This window comes from Bufo gargarizans, chromosome 4 (assembly GCF_014858855.1).
Source record: "Bufo gargarizans isolate SCDJY-AF-19 chromosome 4, ASM1485885v1, whole genome shotgun sequence".
In the NCBI taxonomy this organism is placed as follows: domain Eukaryota; kingdom Metazoa; phylum Chordata; class Amphibia; order Anura; family Bufonidae; genus Bufo; species Bufo gargarizans.
In genome coordinates, this window is record NC_058083.1 from 407378738 (window position 1) to 407406545 (window position 27808).

Below are 27808 nucleotides of genomic sequence, written 5' to 3' on the forward strand. Positions count from 1 at the left end.
GCAAAGGTGCCCAAATTCCTTTTAGGAGGGCATTTTTAGACATTTGGATCCCAGACTTCTTCTCACACTTTCGGGCCCCTAAAAAGCCAGGGCAGTATAAATACCCCACATGTGACCCCACTTTGGAAAGAAGACACCCCAAGGTATTCAATGAGGGGCATGGCGAGTTCATAGAATTTTTTATTTTTTTTGCATAAGTTAGCGGAGATTGATTTTTTTGTTTTTTTCTCACAAAGTCTCACTTTCCGCTAACTTAGGACAAAAATTTCAATCTTTCATGGACTCAATATGCCCATCACGGAATACCTTGGGGTGTCTTCTTTCCAAAATGGGGTCACATGTGGGGTATTTATACTGCCCTGGCTTTTTAGGGGCCCTAAAGTGTGAGAAGAAGTCTGGAATATAAATGTCTAAAAATGTTTACGCATTTGGATTCCGTGAGGGGTATGGTGAGTTCATGTGAGATTTTATTTTTTGACACAAGTTAGTGGAATATGAGACTTTGTAAGAAAAAACAAACAAAAAAATATATATATTTCCGCTAACTTGGGCCAAAAAAAATGTCTGAATGGAGCCTTACAGGGGGGGTGATCAATGACAGGGGGGTGATCACCCATATAGACTCCCTGATCACCCCCCTGTCATTGATCACCCCCCTGGTAAGGCTCCATTCAGACGTCCGTATGATTTTTACGGATCCATGGATCGGATCCGCAAAACACATGCGGACGTCTGAATGGAGCCTTACAGGGGGGTGATCAATGACAGGGGGTGATCAGGGAGTGTATATGGGTGATCACCCCCCTGTCATTGATCACCCCCCTGTAAGGCTCCATTCAGACGTCCGTATGATTTTTACGGATCCATGGATACATGGATCGGATCCGCAAAACACATGCGGACGTCTGAATTGAGCCTTACAGGGGGGTGATCAATGACAGGGGGTGATCAGGGAGTGTATATGGGTGATCACCCGCCTGTCATTGATCACCCCCCTGTAAGGCTCCATTCAGACGTCCGCATGTGTTTTGCGGATCCGATCCATGTATCCGTGGATCCGTAAAAATCATACGGACGTCTGAACGGAGCCTGACAGGGGGGTGATCAATGACAGGGGGGTGATCAGGGAGTTTATATGGGGTGATCATGGGTGATCAGGGGTTCATAAGGGGTTAATAAGTGACGGGGGGGGGGGTGTAGTGTAGTGTGGTGTTTGGTGCCACTTTACTGACCTACCTGTGTCCTCTGGTGTTCGATCCTAACAAAAGGGACCACCAGAGGACCAGGTAGCAGGTATATTAGACGCTGTTATCAAAACAGCGTCTAATATACCTGTTAGGGGTTAAAAAAATCAGATCTCCAGCCTGCCAGCGAGCGATCGCCGCTGGCAGGCTGGTGATCCACTCGCTTACCTTCCGTTCCTGTGAGCGCGCGCGCCTGTGTGCGCGCGTTCACAGGAAATCCCGGCCCTCGCGAGATGACGCGTATATGCGTCGTTGTGCGCAGGGCTGCCGCCTCCGGACCGCACATCTGCGTTAGGCGGTCCGGAGGCGGTTAAAGCTGTTGGTTAAAATCCTCTTTAGGCTTATTGCACACGAACTTGTGCGCCCCGTAGCCGTATTGCGGACCGCATTTGCGGATCTGCAATACACAGGGCACCGTTCCGTGTGCATTCCGCATCAGGAATGCGGGCCCATTCACTTCAATGGGTCCGCAAATCCGGAGATGCGGAATGGAACCCTACGGACGCACTACGGAGTGCTGCCCCACGGTGGGTGTTCGTGCATTGTGGCCCACAATTTGCAGGTCGCAGCACGTCCACAGGGCGCATTGAAGGCATTGAAGTTGCAGGATTGATATCTTATTTTAAATGAGGCACTCGGGGCAGGTGTCAAGCATATTGCTTTTAGACACTAAATAAGGCAAAATTAAAAGTGCAGTGAGCTGTGTTACCTGTTGGCAGCCATTTATTTAGCCGAAAACAAAAATAAAACTGTTTTGTCACTGCCTTTAAATAATGTCTCCCAGACTGATGTTCAAATGAAGATAATTAAAGGGAACCTAAACATGTATCCTATAGGTTAAGGTACCTATAGTTTTACATTGTTGTAATTATTTAGCAATGGTAAGACTTAAAGGGGTTGTGTCATCTCATATATTGGTGGCTTATCACCAGGATATGCCACCAATGTCAGGTACTGTAGATGCTGATCCCACCTCTGGGACCTGCTCCTATCTACAGAATGGGCCCCCGAAAGTAAAGGAGAGTGCACTGCAATATGCTACCAATGTCTGAGATGATACCACCACTTTAAGATTGCCACACACATTAGGTTAATGTTGGCCAAACCCGCCAATTTCTGTAGCAAAGGCTAACCATCTAATTTTTATGAGGTCTCCTGACTTTCCCCAAATGCAAACGTCAGGGAAGAGAAGGATCAGGCTGCTTGTATTCAACATACCCTATCTTTGGTTCTTGGAATATAAGCCGCCACCAGAGGTGCGTAGAAGTGGCTTAATCCCCCCTCCTTATATAATATATATGCACACTTGGCCGAGCTGAGAGAACACGTGTATGGAGCGGAGGAGGGTCAGAAGAGCTGTCACTTGGCCAACAGTTATCAAATATCTATGTCCAGGTTAGGCCTCATTCACACGACCGTAATTCGGGTCCGCATCCGAGCCGCAGTTTTTGCGGCTCGGTTGCGGACCCATTCACTTTAATGGGGCCGCAAAAGATGCGGACAGCACTCCGTGTGCTGTTCGCATCCGTTGCTCCTTTCCGAGGCCCCGCAAAAAAAAATATAGCATGTCCTATTTTTGTCCGTTTTGCGGACAAGAATAGGCATGTCTACAATGGGCCGCCCGTTCCGTTCCGCAAATTGCAGAAGACACACGGTCGGCTTCCGTTTTTTTGCTGATCAGGGGTTTGCGGACTGCAAAAAACATGAGGCCTTAAGCCTTTCTATTCTTATCAGACTATGAGACTGCTTTAGCAGCCCTTCTCTCTTTAATTAAAGGGGTATTCCCATCATAATGATCACTATTAAATCTGTTAATGAGTTGACAGTGATCATTTTTGTAAATATACTTGATTAACGAATTCCCACCATTTAGGATAAAATTCATCCCCACTTACCTCATTGTTGTGATTCGGTCTCCCCTGGTTACGGCCACCGCTCTTCTCCAGAATCCCCGTGGCTGCGCTTGCGCGGAAGACGCCTTCATTTCTCCCGGCCGGGCCGCTCACTGTCCTGAACGTGCACGCTGCCATGCATGCGCGATGGTGACTTCTTCCCGGCCAGAATAGTACAGAACGCGCACACCGGCTCTGTACTATACTGGCAAGGAAAAAGTCACCAGCACGCTGCCCGGCCGGGAGAAGACTTCAATCAAGATGAAGCCCGCCCCCAGCCAGAATCCAGGAAGTGAACGGCGCGCTGGCAGCAGGTAAGTATGAAAAGGCAAAGTGGGAATACCCCTTTAACATCTCCTCTAGGCCTTACAAATTTTCCTATTTCTTATTTTATTTCCCTACTTGAAGTCAAGGCAGAGGTCATATCAGTGATTGACAACTATTGCTGTATGCACAGTCATATAGGGAAGGTTGTCAATCACTGATAGGACCAACTCCTTGACTTCAAATCCGAGAAGGAATCCAAAAGAATGAATTCCAAGTTATACTGAATCTTTTCCCAAAAATCTACGGTACATATCAATCTGCTCAGCTCCTCCTGCTCTCTATCATGCTGCCCGCAGCCCAAACACCAAGTTCAATGTGACAGGTTACCTTTAAATAACAAATATCCTCTGACATGCCTGTATAACATGAACTTTTTGTGCACAAATTGAACACTTACTTTTCGCTTCTTAAATTTGTCTAATCCTTGTCATAATGTCAGCTTAGATAGCATCCAACTTTATCCTTTTTTCAACCCTAGAGAAAACAGACTCAAAGGATGCTGGCAAAAAGAAAGGAGAAAAAGAGAAAAACCGGTCAGCCACTCATTCTGCACGACCTTCTTCAGAGTTGTCAAACCCTTTTCAACAATCCCTCCAAGAGTGTAAGTAAGAGGCATATTGCTTCAACCTCCTCTGGATCAGAAAGGCATTGTTTATAAGGTATCTGATTGGATTATTTCATTCTTCTAATATGCTTGCATGAGTTTGTTTCTAACGCTAGCAACTTCTGGTGCTTGTCCTCCTAGTTCTACCCACTTTCTAAGTAAGGTCATTAGCCACTACAGGATGCAGTCTTAAAGGGCATCTGTCAGCAGATTTGTACCTATAAAACTGGCTGACCTATTAGGCCCCTTTCACATGAGTGAGGTGAATGCATTGCACCCGCACTGAATCCGGGCCCCTTCATTTCTATGGGGCTGTGCACATGAGCGGTGATTTTCACGCATCACTTGTGCGTTGCGCGAAAATCGCAGCAAGCTCTATTTTGTGCGTTTTTCACGCAACGCAGGCCCCATAGAAGTGAATGGGGCTGTGTGAAAATAGCAAGCATCCGCAAGCAAGTGCGGATGGGGTGCGATTTTCACGCACGGTTGCTAGGAGACGATCGGGATGGGGACCTGATCTTTATTATTTTCCATTATAACATGGTTATAATGGAAAATAATATCATTCTGAATACAGAATGCTAAGTAAAATAGGGCTGGAGGGGTTAAAAAAAAATAAAAACATTTTTAACTCGGCTTAATCCACTTGTTCGCGCAGCCAGCATCTCTTCTGTCTTCATCTGTGAGGAAAAGGACTTTTGGTGACGTCACTACGCTCATCACATGGTCCATCACATGATCTTTTACCATGGTAATGGATCATGTGATGGACCATGTGATGAGCGTAGTGATGTCATCAAAGGTCCTTTTCCTCACAGATGAAGACAGAAGAGATGCCGGCTGCGCGAACAAGTGGATTAAGGTGAGTTTAAAAAAAATAGATATTTTTTTTTTAACCCCTCCAGCCCTATTTTCCTTAGCATTCTGTATTCAGAATGCTATTATTTCCCCTTATAACCATGTTATAAGGGAAAATAATACAATCTACACCTTGAACCCAAACCTTAACTTCTGTGAAGAAGTTCAGGTCTGGGTACCACAGTGAGTTTTTTATCACGCGCGTGCAAAACACATTGCACCTGCGCGATAAAAACTGAACAACGGAACACCATCACAGTCAAAACTAACTGCAATTGGGTACCTGCTCGCGCGGGTTTTCCGCAACGCATCCGGACCTTATCCGGACACGCTCGTGTGAAAGAGGCCTTACATCTGCACGTGGCAACTGAAGTCATCAATGTTGGTCCCATGTTTATTGCATTGCTGAGAAAAATTATGTTTTAATATAAGCAAATCAGCCTCTAGTACCAACAGGGGCTTTGACGTTACACTAGAGGCTCTGCTCTCTCTGCACTTTCATTGACAGGGCCAGGCAGTGAAAACATCATCAACAGCCTGGCTCTGTCAATCAAAGTGGAAAGGTTGCTGCAGAGAGAGCAGAGTCTCTAGGTACAATGGCAATACCCCACTTGTTCCTAGAGGCACATTTGTTTATCATTATTTATTTAAGTAGTAAACCACAAAATGTAAAAAAATAAAATAATGATATACTTGTATGGGCTCCAGTGTGCAGTAAACATGTTGAAAACTTCTGGGCCTACTCTCTGCTACCAAGCACACCGCTGTACATTTGATATCGGGTGTGCTTGTTATGGCAGTTCAGCCCTATTCACTTCAATGTGGCCGATGAATGTGACTTTTTCAGGTTTGGCGTTCGGGAGGTGAAGGAATTCTGTTATGGATTCCGTTAGTATGGAATATAACGGAATTCTATGTCGAAATGCAAAACAGAAGCCTTTAAGAGGCATTCCGTCATAATAGAAGTTTATGGGCAGCATAACGGATCCATCTGGTTTTCGTTATGCAGGACAGGACTTTGTTTTCCGTCCCACATAACGGAAACCAGATGGATCCGTTATGCTGCCCATAAACTATATATATATAAATATATATACACTGAACAAAAATATAAACTCAACACTTTCGATTTTGCACCCATTTTGCATGAGCTGAACTAAAAGATCTGAAACATTTTCTACATACACAAAAGATCCATTACTCTCAAATTTTGTTCGCAAATCTGTCTAAATCTGTGTTAGTGAGCACTTCTCCTTTGCCGAGATAATCCATCCCACCTCACAGGTGTGACATATCAAGATGCTGATTAGACAGCATGAATCTTGCACAGGTATGCCTTAGACTGCCCACAATAAAAGCCACTCTGAAATGTGCAGTTTGATCACACAGCACAATGCCACAGATGTCGCAACGTTTGAGGGAGCGTGCAATTGGCATGCTGACTGCAGGAATGTCTTCCAGAGCTGTTGCCCGTGCAATGAATGTTCATTTCTCTACCATAAGCCGTCTCCAAAGGCGTTTCAGAGAATCTGTCAGTACATCCAACTGGCCTCACAACTGCAAACCACATGTAACCATACCAGCCCAGGACCTCCACATCCAGCATGTTCACCTCCATGATCGTCTGAGACCAGCCACCCGGACAGCTACAGCAACAATCGGTTTGCATAACCAAAGAATTTCTGCACAAACTGTCAGAAACTGTCTCAGGGAAGCTCATCTGCATGCTCGTCGTCCTCATCGGGGTCTGGACCTGACTGCAGTTCGTTGTCGTAACCGACTTGAGTGGGCAAATGCTCACATTCAATAGCGTCTGGCACGTTGGAGAGGAGTTCTGTTCATGGATGAGTCCCGGTTTTCACTGTTCAGGACAGATGGCAGACAGCGCGTGTGGGTGAGCGGTTTGCTAATATCAACTTTGTGGATCGAGTGGCGCATGTTGGCGGTAGGGTTATGGTATGGGCAGGAGTATGTTATGGACAACGAACACAGGTGCATTTTATTAATGGCATTTTGAATGCACAGAGATACAGTGATGAGATCCTGAGGCCCATTGTTGTGCCATTCATCCACGACCATCACCTCATGTTGCAGCATGATAATGCACGGCCCCATATTGCAAGGATCTGTACACAATTCCTGGAAGCTGAAAACATCTCAGTTCTTGCATGGCCAGCATACTCACCGGACATGTCACCCATTGAGCATGTTTGGGATGCTCTGGATCGGCGTATACGACAGCATGTTCCAGTTCCTGACAATATTCTGCAACTTTGCACAGATATTGAAGAGGAGTGGACCAACATTCCACAGGCTACAATCAACAACCTGATCAACTCTATGCAACGGAGATGTGTTGCACTGCGTGAGGCAAATGGTGCCCAACCCGCCCCCCCCGCAGTAAGGCAAAACTGTGTTCAGAGTGGACTTTTATTGTGGGCAGTCTAAGGCACACCTGTGCAATATTCATGCTGTCTAATCAGCACCTTGATATGCCACACCTGTGAGGTGGGATGGATTATCTCGGCAATGGAGAAGTGCTCACTAACAGAGATTTAGACAGATTTGTGAACAATATTTGAGAGTAATAGGTCTTTTGTGTATGTAGAAAATGTTTCAGATATTTGAGTTCAGCTCCTGCAATATGGGAGCAAAACCGTGCAGGAGCTGCGCCCGCCCGATCAGCGGCAGAGGTCTGGCAATGGCTGATAGCCAGACCCCTTCTGTATGCGCAGGCATCGGTGAAAACACAGATGCCGGAGCATTAACCTTTGATGTGCCGCGGTCTGCGCTGACTGCGGCATGTGTGGTGTATGGGGAGGGAGCAGCCATTGGGTCCCTGTGCTGCTGTGACGGGGACCCGATGGCAGGGAAGGCAGCCCGATGCCTTACTTAGGCATCGTGGCTGCCTTCCCTCTAAGGCCTCCTGCACACGACAGTATTTTTTAACGTCCCGCAAAACGTGGTTCCGTTGTACCGTGATCCGTGTCCGTTTTTTCTTCCGTGATTTTTAGAGGATCCACGGACATAAAAAATGAAAAAAAAATCTAAGTCAAGTTTGCCATTGAAATGATAGGAAAAAACGGACACGGATCACGGACACGGATCACGGACGCGGATGACAATCTTGTGTGCATCCGTGATTTTCACGGACCCATTGACTTGAATGGGTCCGTGAACCGTTGGCCGTGAAAAAAATAGGACAGGTCATATTTTTTTCACGGCCAGGAAACACGGATCACGGACGCGGCTGCCAAACGGTGCAGTTTCCGATTTTTCCACGGACCCATTGAAAGTCAATGGGACCGCAGAAAAACACGTTAAACGGGACAACGGCCACGGGTGCACACAACGGTCGTGTGCAGGAGGCCTTAGCCTGTGAGATCCAGCCCTATTTTGATGCATTATAAAGGGGATCAGACCCCCAAAAGTTGAAGTCTCAGAGTGGGACAAAAAAAAGAAAGTTTAAAAAAAGTTAAAAAAAAAAAGTTTTACAAAAATTTTTAAAGTGTCAAGTAAAAAAAAAAAATGCATCTTTTTCCCAAAATAAAGTACATAAAAAAAAAAATGTGTAAAAGAAACTGTATAGACCGACTATAAACAGTAGACATATTAGGTATCGCCGTATCCGTATCAACCGACTCTATAAAAATATTACATGACCTAACCCCTCAGGTGAACATCCTAAAAAAAAACTAAAAAAACTGTGCTTAAAAAAACTTTTTTTGGTCACCTTACATCACTAAAAGTGCAACACCAAGTGATAAAAAAGGCGTATGCCCCCCCCCAAAATAGTAACAATCTAACCGTCATCTCATCTCACAAAAAATGAGCCCCTACCTAAGACAATCACCCAAAAAATAAAAAAGCTATGGCTCTCAGAATATGGAGACACTAAAACATCACTTTTTTTGTTTTAAAAATGCTATTATTGTGTAAAAATAAATAATAAAAAGTATACATATTAGGTATTGCCATGTCTGTAATGTCTAGCTCTATATAAATATCATGTGACCTAACCCTTTAGGTGAATGCTGTAAAAATAAATAAATAAAAACTGCCAAAACAACCAATTTTTTGGGTCACCTTGCCTCATAAAGTGTAATAATAAATTATCAAAAAATCATATGTACCCAAAAATGATACCAATAAAAACGTCAACTCTTCCTGCAAAAAATGAGCCCCTGCAAAAGATGATCGGCAGAAAAATAAAAAAAATATGGTGTTCAGAAAATGTAGACACAAATCTTTTTTTTTTTTTTCAAAAATGCTTTATTATGTAAAGTAGACATATTTGATATCACCGCTTCCATAACAACCTGCTCTATAAAAATAGTGCATTATCTATCCTGTCAGGTGAACGTTGTAAAAAATAAAAACAGCGCCAAAACAGCCATTTTTTGGTTACCTTGCCTCACAAAAAATGTAATATTAAAAATCATATGTACCCCAAAATAGTACCCATACAGCACACCAGAATGCTAGTAAACAAGAACGAGGGAGCTCCTGCTCCGTACAGTATTAGGCTACTTTCACACTTGCGTTCAGAGCGGATCCGTCTGAGACGGATCTGCTCATATAATGCAGACGGTGGATCCGTTCAGAACGGATCCGTCTGCATTATATTGTAAAAAAAATTCTAAGTGTCAAAGTAGCCTCAATGGGGGACGGGCTGTTTGAAAATTGAGCCATAGGCCTCGTTCACACTTCAGTGTTTGGTCAGTGATTTCCATCAGTGATTTGTGAGCCAAAACCAGAAGTGGAGCCTCCACAGACATGAGGTAGAAGGGAAAGATCTGCTCCTGTTCGGTGTTTAGAGTTGCACCTGGTTTTGGCTCACAAATCACTGATGGAAATCACTGACCAAACACTGACGTCTGAACGAGGCCATAGTGTGTCATATTCAAACGGATCTGTCCCCATTGACTTACATTGTAAGTCTGGACGGATCCGTTTGCCTCCGCACGGGCAGGCGGACACCCGAACGATGCAAGCAGCGTTCAGGTGTTCGCCTGCTGAGCGGAGCGGAGGCCAAACGCTGCCAGACTGATGCATTCTGAGCGGATCCGCATCCACTGAGAATGCATTAGGGCAGTACGGATGCATTCGGGGCCGCTTGTAAGAGCCTTTGAACAGAACTCACAAGCGGAGCCCTGAACGCTAGTGTGAAAGTAGCCTTAGAACAAAGTTTTATGCAAATCGACTTCGGAAGTTTCATCGATTCGCTCTTCCCTATAGGAGAGCTTTAACCAAGGATAGGCGCCATCCACTGGTACTGAGTTCCATATGTGGCTTTTGGTAGCAGGTGTTCCTATCAATTCCCTATTGACTTTTTGAACCATATGACAAGTATGTAGCACATTTACTGAAATGGCTTTTACTAATTGCAGGGATTGTACTGGTAAATACATCTGCTGCTCGTGATATGAGGCAGACATCACATCTGGAACAGTGATTTTGTATAGTTGTGTACTTTAGATGAACGCACTGTTGCTCTAATAGCATTTTGGGACATGGTATTGCATTTGCAGCAGGCAAATCTATCGCCAATGTGCTATTATCCAACCAAAAGGACACATTTCCATTTTGCTAAAACTCGACCCACAGCTGTGCTTTATTTCGAGCTGTTTGTGGAAGAAAAGGACAGTGGTAATGAGGCGGCGGCGGCGGGGTCTGTGGAGCCGGCTTGTTTACTTGGTATAAAAGTGTGATAAATTGTCATAGCTTGATCTTCAGAGAGAGGCTCATTTTATTCAAGGACATCAATAAAACTGACTTGTTTCTCGACATGTTTTCAAGGGAAGAAAAATGTTTTCGCAAGGGTAATTCCAGTACTTTCTTTTACAAAAAAAATAAATATGTTTTTTGGACTTAATACAGTAGTGGAACATACTTATTACTGCAAGAAAACTTTTGAACTCACATTTTCTTCGTAACCACTATCCAGAGGGTTAGTATAGTACAAATACATTTTATATAGTGTATTAAATCAGAAAGGGCAAAGTGGACATGCCATGATTAGTGATGAGCGGCAGGGGTCATATTCAAATTTGTGATATTTCGCAAATACTTTGTAGAATATTTGTCGTATATTCGTTATAGTCTACATTATTATTTTTTTACGTGAAAATCGGCAAGGTAATGATCACATAATATGCGACTATTTCGCGCTCAATACAGGCGTGGGTCAAAAAGGAATGTATAGCGCTATAGAATATAAGGCTATATATTTGTTTTTAAAATATTTGTCTTTTTTTTCCATCTAAAGTGAACACATGATTCCTCCCTGCTTCTTGCGTGTGGGCCAATGACGTCATTGGCCCACACGCAAGAAGCAGGGAGGAATCATGTGTTGAGATTGTAAAAAATGACGAATATTCGTCATTACGAATATATAGCATTATATTCTAAATATTTGCGATTAAAATTCGTTATTCAAATATTCGCTCTCAACACTAGCCATGATTACTATTCTGCCATGTACAATATTATGTACTATGTACTGTTAGGCCCCTTTCACACGGGCGAGTTTTCCGTGCGGGTGCGATGCGTGCGGTGAACGCATTGCACCCGCACTGAATCCTGACCCATTCATTTCTATGAGACTGTGCACACGAGCGGTGATTTTCACGCATCACTTGTGCGTTGCGTGAAAATCGCAGCATGCTCCTCTTTGTGCGTTTTTCACGTAACGCAGGCCCTATAGAAATGAATGGGGTTGCGTGAAAATCGCATGCATCCGCAAGCAAGTGCGGATGCGGTGCGATTTTCACGCATGGGTTCTAGGTGACAGTCTATTCACTGTATTATTTTCCCTTATAACATGGTTATAAGGGAAAATAATAGCATTCTGAATACAGAATGCTTAGTATAATAGTGCTGGAGGGGTTAAAAATAATAAAAAAGTTAACTCACCTTCTCCTCTTGTTAGCGCAGATGCCGGTCTGTTCTTTATCTGTGGGCTAAAGGACCTTTGATGACGTCAGATCACATGCTCCATCACCATGGTGATGGACCATGTGATTGGAGCATGTGATCTGACGTCACCTCAGGTCATTCAGTCCACAGCTAAAGAACAGAGTGGCATCTGCGCGAACAAGAGGAGAAGGTGAGTTAACTTTTTTATTATTTTTAACCCTTCCAGCACTATTATACAAAGCATTCTGTAGTCAGAATGCTATTATTTTCCCTTATAACCATGTTATAAGGGAAAATAATACAATCTTCAGAACATCAATCCCAAGCCCGACCTTCTGTGAAGAAGTTCGGGTCTGGGTACCAAACATGCGCGATTTTTCTCACGCAAGTGCAAAACGCATGACAATGTTTTGCACTCGCGCAGAAAAATCGCGCATTTTCCCGCAACGCACCCGCCTCTTATCCGGGCAAAAAACATGACGCCCGTGTGAAAGAGGCCTTAGGCTGAGTTCACACGGGCGTGACAGATTTGGTCCTGATGCGTTCAGGGTGCGTTCAGTTAAACTCGCACCATTTTGCAAGCAAGTTCAGTCAGTTTTGGCTGCAATTGCGTTTAGTTGTTCAGTTTTTTCCGCGCGGGTGCAATGCGTTTTGATGCGTTTTTCACGCGCGTGATAAAAAACTGAAGGTTTACAAACAACATCTCCTAGCAACCATCAGTGAAAAACGCATTGCATCCGCACTTGCTTGCAGATGCAATGCGTTATTAACGCAGCCCCATTCACTTCTATGGAGCCAGGGCTGCGTTAAAAACGCAGAATATAGAGCATGCTGCGATTTTAAAGCATTGCAGAACTGATGCATGAAAAACAATGCTCATGTGCACAGCCCCATTGAAATGAATGGGTCAGGATTCAGTGCAGGTGCAATGCGTTCACCTACTGCATTGCACCCGCGCGGAAATCTCGCCCGTGTGAACGCAGCCTTATACATAGAAGCTGCAAAAAGCCACAAGCTGCAAAATGTTTAATAAAACCCTTTTGAAAAAATGTTTTTCAGCCAAAAATAATAGGTCTCCAAAGGTGTCCATCGTCTTTAGGGATTTTAATTTTATTTCCAGGTCCAAAGTACTGTATACTGTATATTGTGACAACAATCCAGTATTGGTTGTGGAGGAGAGGTATATTTCTTCAAGACTGAAGTAGCAGGTGAGATAATTTCACCTGAGAGGGAATTAAGTAACACAGAGGTTGGGTATTTAAAGGAACCATTCAACAAATTTTAAACTCTTTTTTTTTCTTTTTATATACAGTATATATATATATATATATATATATATTTTTTTTTTGCATCTCCTATGATGCATTGCAGTTAGTTCTTGTTAACCCCTTCCTCCTCTGAATAGAAAAAATAGTCCCTCACATAGAGCCCCAGAGATACATATGTTATGTTATGCCCTCACAATTTCCTTCTCCACTATTTAGATAGAGATAGTTATATATGTCGATGATTGAAAGATGTCTGGACCGCTTCATCTGCGGGGGAAGGGAGCAGGGAAGCTACTGAGCATGTTAGGCTACCACTGAATGAGGAGAAGGTGAAACAGTAGGGTACACTACCAGAGAGGAAAATGTAATGTACGTAATAAATGGAACAATATTTGTATTGCATGTGCAGTACCTGGGGAAGCCGGTGTAGAGGATGGGAGTGGTAGTGCCCCTGATGTAGTGTAGTTTTGTCACGTGTCCTACCTCAGGCCGTCACTTCCTGTGGTCCATTGCAGTGAAAGTTGTAGCACTGAAGAATGAAGCCAGAGTTTAACAAAGTCCTTTTACTAAGTGCAACGTATAACTTAAAAATACAAACAGTAACAGCAGGCTTTAGTGCAATTCTTCTCCTGCACCAGCAAGGGTATTGAGGCGGGTTTGTTGGTGGCACTTCAGCACTTAGGTGATACTGGCCTAGTGGTAGTTTGGTGAAGGGTGGCTTAGCTGTATTCCCTCTCTTCTCATCTGTGTCTATAGAAGCAGAATATTGCAGTTCACTCTGCTGTCTTTATCTTCTCAAGGCTTTAGGCCTCTTTCAGACGGGCGTTGCGGGAAAATGTGTGGGTGCGTTGCGGGAACACCTGCGATTTTTCCGCGCAAGTTCAAAACATTGTAATGCGTTTTGCACTCGCGTGAGAAAAATCGCACATGTTTGGTACCCAAACCCGAACTTCACAGAAGTTCAGGCTTGGGATCAGTGTTCTGTAGATTGTATTTTTTTCCCTTATAACATGGTTATAAGGGAAAATAATAGCATTCTAAATATAGAATGCATAGTCAAATAGGGCTGGAGGGGTAAAAAAATTAATAAAAATAATTTAACTCATCTTAGTCCACTTGATCGCGTAGCCCGCCATCTCTTCTGTCTCCTTTGCTGAACAGGACCTGTGGTGAGCATTCATTCCAGGAACAGGACCTGTGGTGACGTCACTCCGGTCATCACATGATCCATCACCATGGTAAAAGATCATGTGATGGAACATGTGATGACCGGAGTGACGTCACCACAGGTCCTGTTCAGCAAAGGAGACAGACGAGATGCCGGGCGTTAAATTATTATTTTATTTTTTAACCCCTCCAGCGCTATTTTACTATGCATTCTGTATTAAGAATGCTATTATTTTCCCTTATAACCATGTTATAAGGGAAAATAATAATAATCGGGTCTCCATCCCAATCGTCTCCTAGCAACCGTGCGTGAAAATCGCACCGCATCCGCACTTGCTTGCAGATGCTTGCGATTTTCACGCAACCCCATTCACTTCTATGGGGCCTGCGTTGCGTGAAAAACGCACAAAGAGAAGCATGCTGCGATTTTCACGCAACGCACAAGTGATGCATGAAAATCACCGCTAGTGTGCACAGCCCCATAGAACGGAATGGGTCGGTATTCAGTGCGGGGGAAATGCATTCACCTCACGCATCGCATCCGCGCAGAATACTCGCCCGTGTGAAAGGGGCCTTAGGCAGTTAGTAACGGTTCTCTAGAGGAATCTGTCAGGAGTAGGAGCACTGTAGTCTGCATCCTCTCCACACTGTAGCTACACAGGAACTCCCTTTCTGGCAGGTAGCAGGACCAACCCACTCCCACCAACCCTGTTCCTGCCAACCTTTGTCATATCTTCCTTGCTGGTTGTGATAATCAGGAAACAAACTGAAATTCAGTGCATAACAATAAACAATTTGTAGTACCCCCAGGTCTGCAGTGCTACACATGTATATTACAATAATGCTTCATTTGAAATGTCCTATTCATTGCATAGTAATACTTTACTTTTCACGACATGCAGTACTTTTAGTCCGGCTGCCTCTCGCCGTGCTGCCGCCGGAACTCCGCCCCCGCCCCATTATAGTCAATGGGGACAGAGCGGCAGGCAGGACGGATCTGACAGGCTGTTCACCCGCCGGAATATTCGAATTCGCGATATTTCACGAATATTTGGTAGAATATTCGTCATAAATTCGCAAATTCAAGATTATTTTCTTGATGGCTAAAAATCGGTAATGTAATATTCGCGTAATGCGTGCGAAATACAGGCGTGGGTCACTATAGTAAAATTTTTCAAGCTGCTAGAATTTCCTGAGACTGGAGAAAATGGTTGGCACGGCAGAACATTACAATAGCTTTATATGCAGATAGAGTGCTCCAGTATATTTGCGATTGCGAAATCGGCACTAATGATGCAAATATTTGGGCGCAATACGCGCAACTTCACATTTTAGCAGGTCTGACTACATATTACTGATTGGTGCACTAAGTATTGTTGTGAACTTGTGACATCACAGCGCTATGTCTGCAGCATGTATGTATGGTCAGCAGAATCAGCTACACTATATCTCTATCTAACCTACACTGACTATCTCCCACTAACTATCTGTATTATATATTATTATTATTATTATTTTTTTATAGTCACTTTTTTTTATTAAATTTTAAGCAAAGGCATTACGAACACACCCTTGAAAGGCAAAACACACAGAAGCAGTACATAGATCAGCATGGGATTAATCACCACAGTGTTCTGATAGCCCATTGCACAGGTCAACAGCGGATAATAGCAAGATATTGTGAATAGCACCCATCAGAATATACCTTGGAATAATATAGAGTACTGCATACACACACTCATTCACCCTCTCCTTCATCAGCCAGAGCCCAGATAACGCAACCGCCTAAGGCATCAGTGTTTGGGTATTAATCCAGGGATCCCAGATTTTCATAAAACGGTCTGGGGTTCCTCGACGTTCATAAATAAACTTGTACATCTCAAGGTCAGCATTGATTATTTGTATCCATTGCTGCACCGTAGGACTCTTAGGGGGTTTCCAATTAAGGAGGATGGTTTTCCTTGCATAAAACAAGAGAATCCTATATAGTTTCCTGCCGAATCTGGTGGGAACAACCTCATTAGCTATCCCCAGCAGACTCGTCAGCTGAGTACAAACATTGGGAAAGCCCAGTTTGTCATTGATATAGGCATGGATCCCATTCCCAGAAGCTATATATGACTGGACACTGCCAGATCATATGTATTAGGCAGCCCTTATCATGCCCACACCTCGTAACTAACTATCTAATGTAGTGACACAGAAAAGCACAGAGCACAGCAATGACACTGCTGTCTCTCTCAGAACTGCAAAATACTGCATACAAGGGCTGCTGGGGAGGTTCTTATATAGGAAGGGGTAGGCAACTTTCCTATTGGTTGCTAGCGATGTTGCTAAGCTCAGACAATGACATTGCAGCCTTCTCATTGGCCCACAAGCAAGAAGGGAGGTTACTGATTAAAATAAAATCTAGAATATTCGAAATTACGAATATATATCACTATATTCTAAATATTTGCGAATTCTTGAAGTGCCGATATTCGCGATTAATATTCACTATTCGAATATTCACGCCCAACACTACTGCTGACCGCATCAGGTAGCAGCTGGTGAGAGTAGTGCAAATATATTTTTTGTGGAGCTCTTATCATCTAGAGTAGTGAGGATATGAACTTTTATTCTTCCAGATTCTGCTCATTAGGCCCTACAGAGAAGGAATGTTACTGTCAAGTGCTCACTGCTTTCTGTATTGAGAGGCTCGACAGCTGTAGCATCCATCCAGAAAACCACTACAGCTGTCACTCAGAGCATATGGGAGGGGCTGTGAGGTAGTTCAGTGCAAAGAGCACTTCAGAGTGAAGCTCCGCCTCCATTGTACCCAAGAGGCAGAATCTGGCAGAATAAAAGTTCATATTTTCACTACTCCTGATAGTAAAAGCTTCACAAAAGGTGTGTTAATATTGCTCTCCCCAGCCCCTACTTAGTGCCATCAACAGTTTAGTATTGTCAAAGTTGCTGACAAATTTCCTGCAAACGAGCTAGGAGGGCAGTTATAGGATCTCTCTCCCTAAGGACACAGATAGCTTGTCTATGTGAGGCAAGTGTGAGTAAAAGGTTGCTGGATGTGGCAGAGAAAGGCTCTCTAGCTGTTGCTTGTACTGGAGAGGGCACAATTTCTTTTTGCTGTTTGTTTCTTTATTTTATGCGTACAACCTTTCAAATAAAACCTGACCACGTGTCAGTTCACACCTAGAAGTTGCTGTTGATGAAACAGACATGTATCCTTGGACCCCAGCAAAGGGCGAGCAAATGTCACAGTATATTCCATATTATGTCTGCATGTCTTGCCTGTACAGGCATGGCTTATATTTTACTAAGCAACATTTTGGAAATGTTGCCATCTGTAACACAACAAGATTTTCAAAACAGCAGTAACAGTATTGTCAGATGCTTCTTAAGCAATTGGCAAAACACAGATTGACACAATGCCAGTGGCAGAACACTGTGTATATCTGGAAGGAGGAGACAGATGGCATACTTGATAACATGATAGGTACATGTTAGCAGGGCCATGTATCTTGTCCCAACAGTTCTGTGGTACCGGGCAGTCATAAAGATTAGTTATGATGCGATGCTGCTTTATGCTTGAGATTTACATTATTTATACACTATACACTGTGATTTAATCGTGCCTTTTTGGGGAGTTCTACAATTCAGATGTATTATTATATTTAAAATGTTATTACTAAATGTTAATATTCGCAAAAACAGCAGATTTTTTGCTTTTGGCAACAGAAGGGATGGAACATCTTGCAAGTAGCACCTACGACTTATTGAATATGTGTGTAATTAAATTTTACATGGAAAAAACACCTGAGAACATTCTTGTTGTGTGCTCCAATTAAAGGGAACCTGTCACCTGGATTTTGGGAATAGAGCTGAGGACATGGGCTGCTAGATCGCTGCCAGCACATCCGCAATATCCCCATAGCTCTGTGTGCTTTTATTGTGTAAGAAAACTATTTTATAGATATGTAAATGAGGCTACTAATGTTTCCGGAGCCCAGCCACGCCCACGGTGAAGGAGCCCAGCACCGCCCCGCATACTCTGAATATCCTCCTTGCTCCCCGACGTCACAAATCTAGAGCGCCGTAATCTGGCGATGCATGAGCTAGCTGATGTGCAGTGTCGGCATAGTGTTCCTTCCCTGTGCTGGCATCAGCCTCAGGGAACAAACTGCGCATGCGCTAGCTCGTGCATCGTGAGATTACGGCACTCTAGCTTTGTGACGTCGGGGAGCGAGGAGGAGATTCGGAGGATGCGGGGCGGCTCTATATCCAGGTGACAGGTTCCCTTTAAATAGTACTTTTAAAAGTTCACAAATAGACTTACCATCTAATATTTTCTTTCTTTTATTAACATTTCCATGCTTGTTACAAGTAACTTTTGCTCTGTTGGGGTAATTACTAAGACAAGTACTGAATGTTTGCAATATCTTTAATTAAAGGTCGGTGCTTCCTTTCTGTTCTGTAATACACAGCGACTACGAACACCGGCTCTGACATATTCATAGCTTCTCTTCCATACTCCAGGACTGTGAGTGATACAGAAAGAGTTGGGAGTCAGTTTGCAATTTCTCAAAGTATTCTAGCACTTCAGTAAGAACAGGATCTTTATTTAATTTATATGAAATGCAGGAATTACTAAGGTGTTTCAGGATGATCTAGCCCTTCCTCATAGCACACCAACAAATACAACATATGTCATTTAAATACTGGTTGTGATTAAAATTGAGCCAATAGGAGTGACACACTAATTTAACATAGAGCTTCATTATCTCATTACATGATTAGCTAATTAAAGGGCTTCTGTCATTAGAAACAGCGTTAATAAACTAGCTGACGTGTTAATGTCAGCTGAAGTAAAGTGTTAATCTCTTCTTTCTGTGTGACTCTGCTTTTGAGTAAATTGAAATTGTATTTTATGCAAATGAGCCTCTAGGCGCAATGAGGGTGTTTTCCCTACTCCTAGAGGCTCCGTTCTCCCTCCTTTCACCACTCCCTGCTCATGTTGATTGACAGGGCCAGGCAGTGTCCACGTCATCCTGCCTGGCACTTACTCATGCCCGTGTCATGCCTTTCAGTGTACAAAGCAGGTATGGTAAAGGAATTAGCTTGCCATCCACGGATTTCCCTACTGCGCATACGTCTTCCGGGAGTACTGTGACGTATGCAGCTGCAATTAAATTAAATATTAAATATTTAAGATAATTAGAAAAAGCAAATACAATAGTCTGACCTCTCAATAAAGATGATAAAGATGGTGGGTGACAAATATTAATGTTGCGAGGCCACCTGAATAACATAAACTATACAGTACATTATATCTTGTTTAACCAAGCATGACCAGTCTACATATATCAGTATAAGTATCAGATAAGCAAATGAAAACAAGATGGTATTTCTTATCTAACAGAGCATGAGAGATCTTCACATAACCACATACATGCTAAAAGGTAAATATACTATGGGCAAGGGGGATTCAGACAGCAACTGGACACTAGAGGGGGGGCAGACTGGAACTGTAGGGAAGGTGGGGGAGAGAGATGTAAAAAAAACGTTATATCGGTTGAAGAAAGTGGAAAAAAAGGGGGGGTCTCCATTAGGCCTGTAAGGCCCGATATTCTGGGGTGTCTCCTGGAACACAAACCACTGGGTCCAAGAAGTAATGAAGGCCTTGTGGGTGTTTCTCAAGAGAGCTGTCAGTTCCTCCATTCTCCAGATGTCTTCCATCTTGTGAACCCAAAGATCTACAGAAGGTGTGGAGTGAGACCTCCATCTTGCTGGTATGCTGGCCCGAGCAGCACTAACCAGATGATGCAAGATTGACTCAATGAGCAGACAAGTAGGCAAATTCGAGAGGAATAGCAAAAAGAAACCAGGGGTATTTGGTATGGAAAATCAAAAGATTGTTGCAGTGGTCCTGTGGACCGATTACCAGAACTGTCTGAGTTTACTACAATGCCAGAAGATATGACTCAGAGAGCCTTGCACTGACTCACAATGCCAGTACAACAGGGAGGCAGAAGGCAACATTTTATGAAGACGGGTCGGTACATAATACCATCTAGACAGTATTTTGTAACCTGCTTCCTGCAATTTGCTAGCTATCAAGGATTTGTTTGTGAGATGGAATAGTCTTGGCTACTGGTCAGAGGGGATGTCCACTTTAAGATCAGAGGCCCATCTGTTAATGTAGGGAGGGCGGAAGTCTGACTGGGGCATCACCAAAGCCTTTTAGAATTCAGACAGAGAATGCCGGTATACACACAAGCCAATATACACTTTTTCAAAAGGGATGAGAGGTCTTTCAAATCCCGGTGACGAGGGAATAGGACAGTTGCCTAACTCTCCAAGGTCCCAACGCACACGGGTCTGAGAGGTTAAGTAGTTCGGTATATGTACACCATTGTCCTGAAGTTCTAAAGTAAGGGGCTCGACACTTACACCCTAAGCTCCAGTTCATAAAAGGGCCAGGGGAACAGCTAGCTGGAAAATCCGGGTGTCCTAGGACTGGGAACAGTGGGGATGGTGTTGGTGAGATCTTGTCCACACTAGCGTTTTTGTGAAATTGAAATAGAGTAGGGCCTATGGTGGGGTGGGTAGAGAATGCAGTAGGAATCTGGGACATCACCCAAGGTAAGAGAGCAAGGGGGGCTGGGAACACAGATGTTCAATGGTAACCCATTGTTTAAAAGGAGCTTGACTGCACCAGTCCATGACCTGTTGAAGCATGGTGGCTGCATAATATTTACGGAGATCAGGTATCCCCAGGCCCCCCCGGTCCTTTAGGGTATGAAGTAGGGAAGGGGCAAGTCTCTGTCTTTCCCGCCCAGATAAACCTAAAAAGATCTTGGTGAAGAGTAACAAAGAAACTTGGGGGTAATTTTATGGGGAGGGTCTTAAATATGGCACAACTGCCAAACCATGTGTATAGTCCCTTCGACCATCTATTGAGATCCTCTCTAATCCGACCTAAAGGGGGGGGGGCATAATTCCTGCTGTAAACCTCTCTCAAATCCCTTGGGATCCAAGTCCCCAGATATTTGACGGCTCAGACTCGCCATCTAAATAGGAGAGAGGTGGCTAGGGTGGATTCCAGTGAGCTTGCTAACGATATATTTAAAGCCTCTGATTTTTGGAAATGGATTTTCAGATTGGCTAAAGTGTTGAACGTATTAAACTCTGTGATCAGATTCGGGAAAGAGGTTAGAGGCCTAGTGATTACAAACATCAGGTCATCCGCATATGCAGCAATCTTAAATTCCTGGGCACCCATGGAGAGGCCTGTAATACTGGGATTCATTCACACTGTTTGGAGCAGTGGCTCTAAGGTAGGAACAAAAATCAAGGGAGAGAGAGGACAACCCTGGCGGGTCCCATTTTGTATGTCAAAAGCGGGTGATAATACACCATAAACCTTCGTCGAAGCAGTAGGGGAGGTATAGAGGGAACGTATCCAGGCCATCATAAGGTCACCTATGCCCACATGCTAAAGACTGCAAAGAGCCACGGCCAACTCACCCTGTCAAATGCCTTTTCGGCATCCATGGACAAGAGACAGAAAGAAGAGCGCTGTAGTTTAGCATAGTGAATCAGGTTCAGTACTTTAATAGTATTATCGCGAGCCTCTCTATGCAGCTGCAATTAGTCCGTTTCTCAGAAAATTAGAATATTATATAAGACCAGTTAAACAAATTATTTTTAATACAGAAATTAGGGATGAGCGAATCGGCTTCGGATGAAACATCCGAAGTCGATTCACGTAAAACTTTGTTCCAATACTGTAAGGAGCAGGAGCTTCGTACAGTATAAGAATGTATTGGCTCCGATGAGCCAAAGTTATTGCTTCGCGAAGTCTTGCAAGACTTCGGGTAATAGCTTCATAAATTAATTTGTACTGTAAAAAATTATTTCCCAACAGAAATGTTGGCCTACTGAAAAATATGTACAGTATATGCACTCCATACTTCGTTTGGGGCTCCTTTTGCATGAATGACTGCATCAATGTGGAGTGGCATGTAGGCGATCAGACTGTGGAACTGCTGAGGTGTTATGGAAGCCCAGGTTGCTTTGATAGAGGCCTTCAGCTCGTCTGCTTTGTTGGGTCTTCCTCTTAATAATACCCCATAGATTCTCTGTGGGGTTTAGGTCCGGGGAGTTTGCTGGCCAATCAAGTACAGTGATACTGTGGTTATTAAACCGGATATTGGTACTTTTGGCAGTGTGGGCAGGTGCCAAATCCTGCTGGAAAATGAAATCAGCATCTCCCTAAAGCTTGTCAGCAGAGGAAAGAATTAAGTGCTCTAAAATTTCCTGGTAGACGGCTGCGCTGTCTTTGGACTTGATATAACACACTGGACCAACGTCAGCAGATGACATGACTCCCCAAGCCATCACTGACTGTGGAAATGTCACACTGGACCTCAAGCAACTTGGATTGTGTGCCTCTCCACTCTTCCTCCAGACTCTGGAACCTTGATTTCCAAATGAAATGCAAAATTTCCTTTCATCTAAAAACAGGACTTTGGACCACTGAGCAACAGTCCAGTCCTTTTTCTCCTTTGCCCTGGTAAGACGCTTCTGATGTTATCTCTATGTAATAAATGGCTTGACACAGGGAATGCGACAGTTGGAGCCCATGTCCTGGATACGTCTGTGTGTTGTGGCTCTTGAAGCACTGACTCCAGCTGCAGTCTACTCCTTGTGAATCTCTACTAACTTCTTGAATGGCCTTTTCTTGACAATCCTTTCAAGGCTGCTGTTATCCCTGTTGCTTTTGCACCTTTTTTCTACTACACTGTCTCCTTTCACTCAACTTACCATTAATATGACTGTATACATCACTGTGAACAGCCAGCTTCTTTAGCAGTGACCTTTTGTGGCTTACCTTCCTTGTGGACGGTGTCAGTGACTGTCTTCTGGACAACTGTCAAGTCACTAATCTTCCCCTTGATTGTGTAGCCTGCTTAACCAGACTTAGGGATCTTTTAAAGGTTTAGGAGACCTTTGCATGTGTTTTGTGGTGATTAGCTGATTAGAGTGTGACACCATGAGTCTACAATATTGAACTTTTTCACAATATTCAAATTTTCTGAGATACTGACATTTTGGTTTTATAGCTGTAAGCCATAAATAATCATCAACATTAAAAGAAATAAAGGAGTTTCACTTTTTGAATTAAATTGCTGAAATAAATAAATTTTTTCGATGATATTCTAATTTATTGAGCTGTACCTGTAATTTTTTTTTATTAGACTTACATATCATTGACAATAAAATTAAATATAACACATTCTGTTTAAGTATGTTTCAAGTTTATTGATCCCATACTAAAGGTCTAATAATAATGTAAGCCGGGCTATCATATAACAAAAAAATATCCTACTGGTCTATTCCTTCCTAATTTTACCTTAAACTAGGTGACCTTAAGAGACCTAATACTTTTTAAGCTTGCCTGTTCTTTTTTTCATTTTATATTGGCTTTGACCTAGTTATATCTTTTGTACTCAACCCTTCAACTAAAATAGAACATATATAAAAAACCTAAGGGATTTTATTTATTAGCACAGCTTAACATGAAGCTTACACTGGTTTTATTTTTATATGGCTCTCCTTAGAGTATTTGTCTACAAAAATGCAATTATCTTTTTCACACATTCCTAAATTATGTTGGCCTTGCTTGGTATGTCAGGAGGACAAGTTATGTTATCAGTCTCCAAACACCAAAGGGGTTCTCATTTGCATCAGAAAATGTAGCACTAATTACACCAAAAACTTCACTTGACTTCTTATATTTAGAACTTTACTTCTGACAACTTTCTCCAGCATCGGGTTTTTATTTTGCATGACTATAGATGAAATGAGCACTTTGTTACAGTCTTAATTAAGCTTTCAAGCAGAATAAAATTCTGTGTTTTTTCTTGCAGTCACATCTGTAACCTTGGTACCCCAGATGGTTGTGTATGCAAGCTACTTACCTCTCCATTTGAGCGAGCAGAAGATTTCTGTACTTGGGCAGATGGTAAGAAAATTTAACTGTATTCAGCTGTTGTGAAACAGAAACTGGGAAAGTCTTGAGAATTTCTTCTTTTTTAATCAGTTCAAAACAATAATCTGTATTTTTATTAGTTACACTATATTAATTCTTGCTAGGAAATCTGGGACAATAGTTACGGGGAACAAGTGTCAAGTGCCTAGGCTTCCTTTGCAGATTCTAGCACACATGGAGTATGTACAATGTCTCCTCTGTGCGTAGTGAAAATTACCCCCCCCCCCCCCATCTACTTTTTGTCAGAGTAGTAGGCTTTCAGTGGTCCAGTGATTTTTAGCTATTGACCTCTAACACTTCATTCCTGAATATACAATATTTTCAGCTTTTTAAGACGGTGGGGGGAAAATGGCCGTGCGTCTTATAAAGCGAATACTAACGAGCGCTTCCATTATGGAAGTGCTCACTAGTATTCATTAGGTTCGGGAGCGGGGAAGAAGCGCTGTAAGCGCCTCCAGTACTTACCCTCCCTGGTCTTCTTTGCTGGGGCCAGCGCTGCACTGTCCTGATCACGTACAGCATCAGGACGTAGTGCGCGCACTATGACCTGACGCGGCACGCTGTCAGGTGGCAGTGCAGCACGGGCCAGAGAAGACAGGGGAGTGTGACTTCTGCCGGAGATGAAGAAGAGCCATGGTGCAGGAGAGGTAAGAGGAGTTTTTTTATTTTTTATTCTGATCTGCGGTAAGAAACAAAGGGCTGCTGTGGGTCTGAAATAAATGGCTGATTTAAGGTCTGATGGGGGTCATAAATAAAGGGCTGATTTGAGGTCTGATGGGGGTATGACATTAAGGGCTGATCTGAGGTCTGGTGGGGTCAGAAATAAAGGGCTGATCTGAGGTCTGATGGGGGTCAGAAATAAAGGGCTGACTTGAGGTCTGATGGGGGTATGACATTAAGGGCTGATCTGAGGTCTGATGGGGTCAGAAATAAAGGGCTGATCTGAGGTCTGATGGGGGTCAGAAATAAAGGGCTGATTTGAGGTCTGATGGGGGTATGACATTAAGGGCTGATCTGAGGTCTGATGGGGGTCAGAAATAAAGGGCTGATCTGAGGTCTGATGGGGGTCAGATATAAAGGGCTGATTTAAGGTCTGATGGGGGTCATAAATAAAGGGCTGATTTGAGGTCTGATGGGGGTATGACATTAAGGGCTGATCTGAGGTCTGATGGGGTCAGAAATAAAGGGCTGATCTGAGGTCTGATGGGGGTCAGAAATAAAGGGCTGATTTGAGGTCTGATGGGGGTATGACATTAAGGGCTGATCTGAGGTCTGATGGGGGTCAGAAATAAAGGGCTGATCTGAGGTCTGATGGGGGTCAGATATAAAGGGCTGATTTGAGGTTTGATGGGTGTATGACATTAAGGACTAATTTGAGGTCTCATGGGGGTCAGAAATAAAGGGCTGATTTGAGGTCTCATGGGGGTCAGAAATAAAGGGCTGATTTGAGGTCTGATGGGGGTATGACATTAAGGGGCTGATCTGAGGTCTGATGGGGTCAGAAATATAGGGCTGATCTGAGGTCTGATGGGGGTCAGAAATAAAGGGCTGATTTAAGCTGTTCACATTTCACAATTTTATTTTTGGTTGTTCTGCATCGTCAGAGTAGCAGAAACACATAACATTTGGAGTGCCAGATCCATCATCTGATGACCACCAGTGGCATCCAACAGACCCCATTGACTCACTTTATAATGTGATTTACTAGATTCAGCCACGGTGTCTCTCAATTTGACAGAATCTCCTGATGGAGGCTCAGAGCGGAAGTGTGAACAGAGCCTAGGTATTCAGAAATTGAATGTATCATATTTTTGTCACTTATGATTCCTTTGACCTCTACATGTATAGATACAGGGAGAGTTTTCTGTTCATCGTTTACTGCAAGTATACACATGATGTATGAACTAAGGAAATGAACCTGTATATTTTTCTTCTAAGGCAGATTCATCGGAGAAGCTGAGACAATATGGATTATCTCACATATACAACCACCCAGTGCTGGTGTCTAGAACTAGATCATGCCCTTTAGTAGCTCCACCAAAACCACCTCCTGTGCCACGATGGAAACTGATAAGGCAGAAAAAAGATGTTAATGTCACAGATGAAGCCAAAGGTAAAAGGATGTGGATGTATATTTTCCAGATGCTGCTTCTGCTGTTCATTTTGGCTAGTAGAAAGAAGACCTGATCAGTGGACACCATCCGCTATGGACTTTCATGGGGACTTGGGTTGTTGTTGTAAGACAATCCCATTAACCCCTTCAGGATGTAGTGTCATGTGGTGCCATTACTCCACCTGGGGTGGGTCCCAGCACAATCTACCACCGACAGCACAGATTTTGACAGGGACCCCCCGCACAACTGGTAACACTCAGAACCTTTATTGCAGATTCCTGGCAATTCATTCATAAATGTCTATTAAGAATAATAGAGGACTGGCACAACATAGAGTTATATGAAAAGATTCTCCAGAGGTAACAGGTCCTCTTTAATGAGGGTTATATTAGAGCGTTTTTGGAGAATAATTAACTTCACGTTAATCCCAAAAGAACCATAGTAATTTATGCTACGATGTCTGAATGTTTTTGTGACACATTGTACATTATATTAGTGGCAACTTTGGTTGATATGTTTTATGTTAATTTACAGAAATCTTTAAAATTTACAATATCAAAATTAGAATTTCTCTTGTTGTCAAGCACATAGTCATATAACAAAAAATAGCTAAAGGACATTTGTCAGCAGAATCAATCATATTAAACCAGCCATAATTCCTGATAGGGCTGACCCTGCTAGTTAAAAGCATACCTTTCTGCCTCTGATCTGTTACTGTTCTTAGAAGAAATAAATGTCTTTTAACATATACAAATGAGGGATTAAGTTGACGAAGGGCAGGCCCTAGCGACATGATCTACCCTAGCTACTTCGGTCTGCTTCTGTGGACACCCCCCCTCAACCTGAACACCTGATTCTAGCACTAAGGGTACATTCTGACGTCCGTAGAATGGGTCCGGATCCTTTCCGCAATTATGCAGAACGGGTGCAGACCCATTAATTTTTAATGGGGCCGGTAAAGATGCGGACAGAACACAGTGTGCTGTCCGCATTTCCGGTCCGCGGCTCCGGAAAAAAATAGAGAATGTCCTATTCTTGTCCGCAGCTGAATAAACCTTTAAATGGAGGGATGCCAGGGAGGCAGAGCGGAAGTGTTTGCGCAATTAAATCCTAATTTGTGTATTTAAAATAAAACACTCACTTTTTTCCAAAGACAGCAACAGATCTGATGAAGAGATGCATGTTTTAAATCAGCAGGATCAGCCCTGCCAGGCATTATGGCATGTTTAATAGGGTCGATCCTGCTAACAGATTACAGTTTACTTTACTTTATCTTACCATAATTTTAAACATCCTTTTATTTATTTAAGTTTAGAAGCAAGTTTTCACATTTTCAAGAAAATTTACAAAATCTATTTTTGGTAA

At 43.1% G+C, this 27808-nt stretch overlaps 1 protein-coding gene across 4 annotated transcripts in view; it reads left to right on the plus strand.

Moving 5' to 3' along the window:
- The window catches only part of ADGB (androglobin), a 281668-nt gene that overhangs the window by 61625 nt on the left and 192235 nt on the right, over window positions 1-27808 (plus strand). For all 4 annotated transcript variants that reach the window (XM_044290689.1, XM_044290690.1, XM_044290691.1 and 1 more), the window contains exons 9-11: window positions 3942-4064; window positions 24208-24302; window positions 26268-26442. In XM_044290689.1, the coding sequence (XP_044146624.1) occupies window positions 3942-4064; window positions 24208-24302; window positions 26268-26442 (393 nt within the window). The remainder of the gene's footprint in view (window positions 1-3941; window positions 4065-24207; window positions 24303-26267; window positions 26443-27808) is intronic.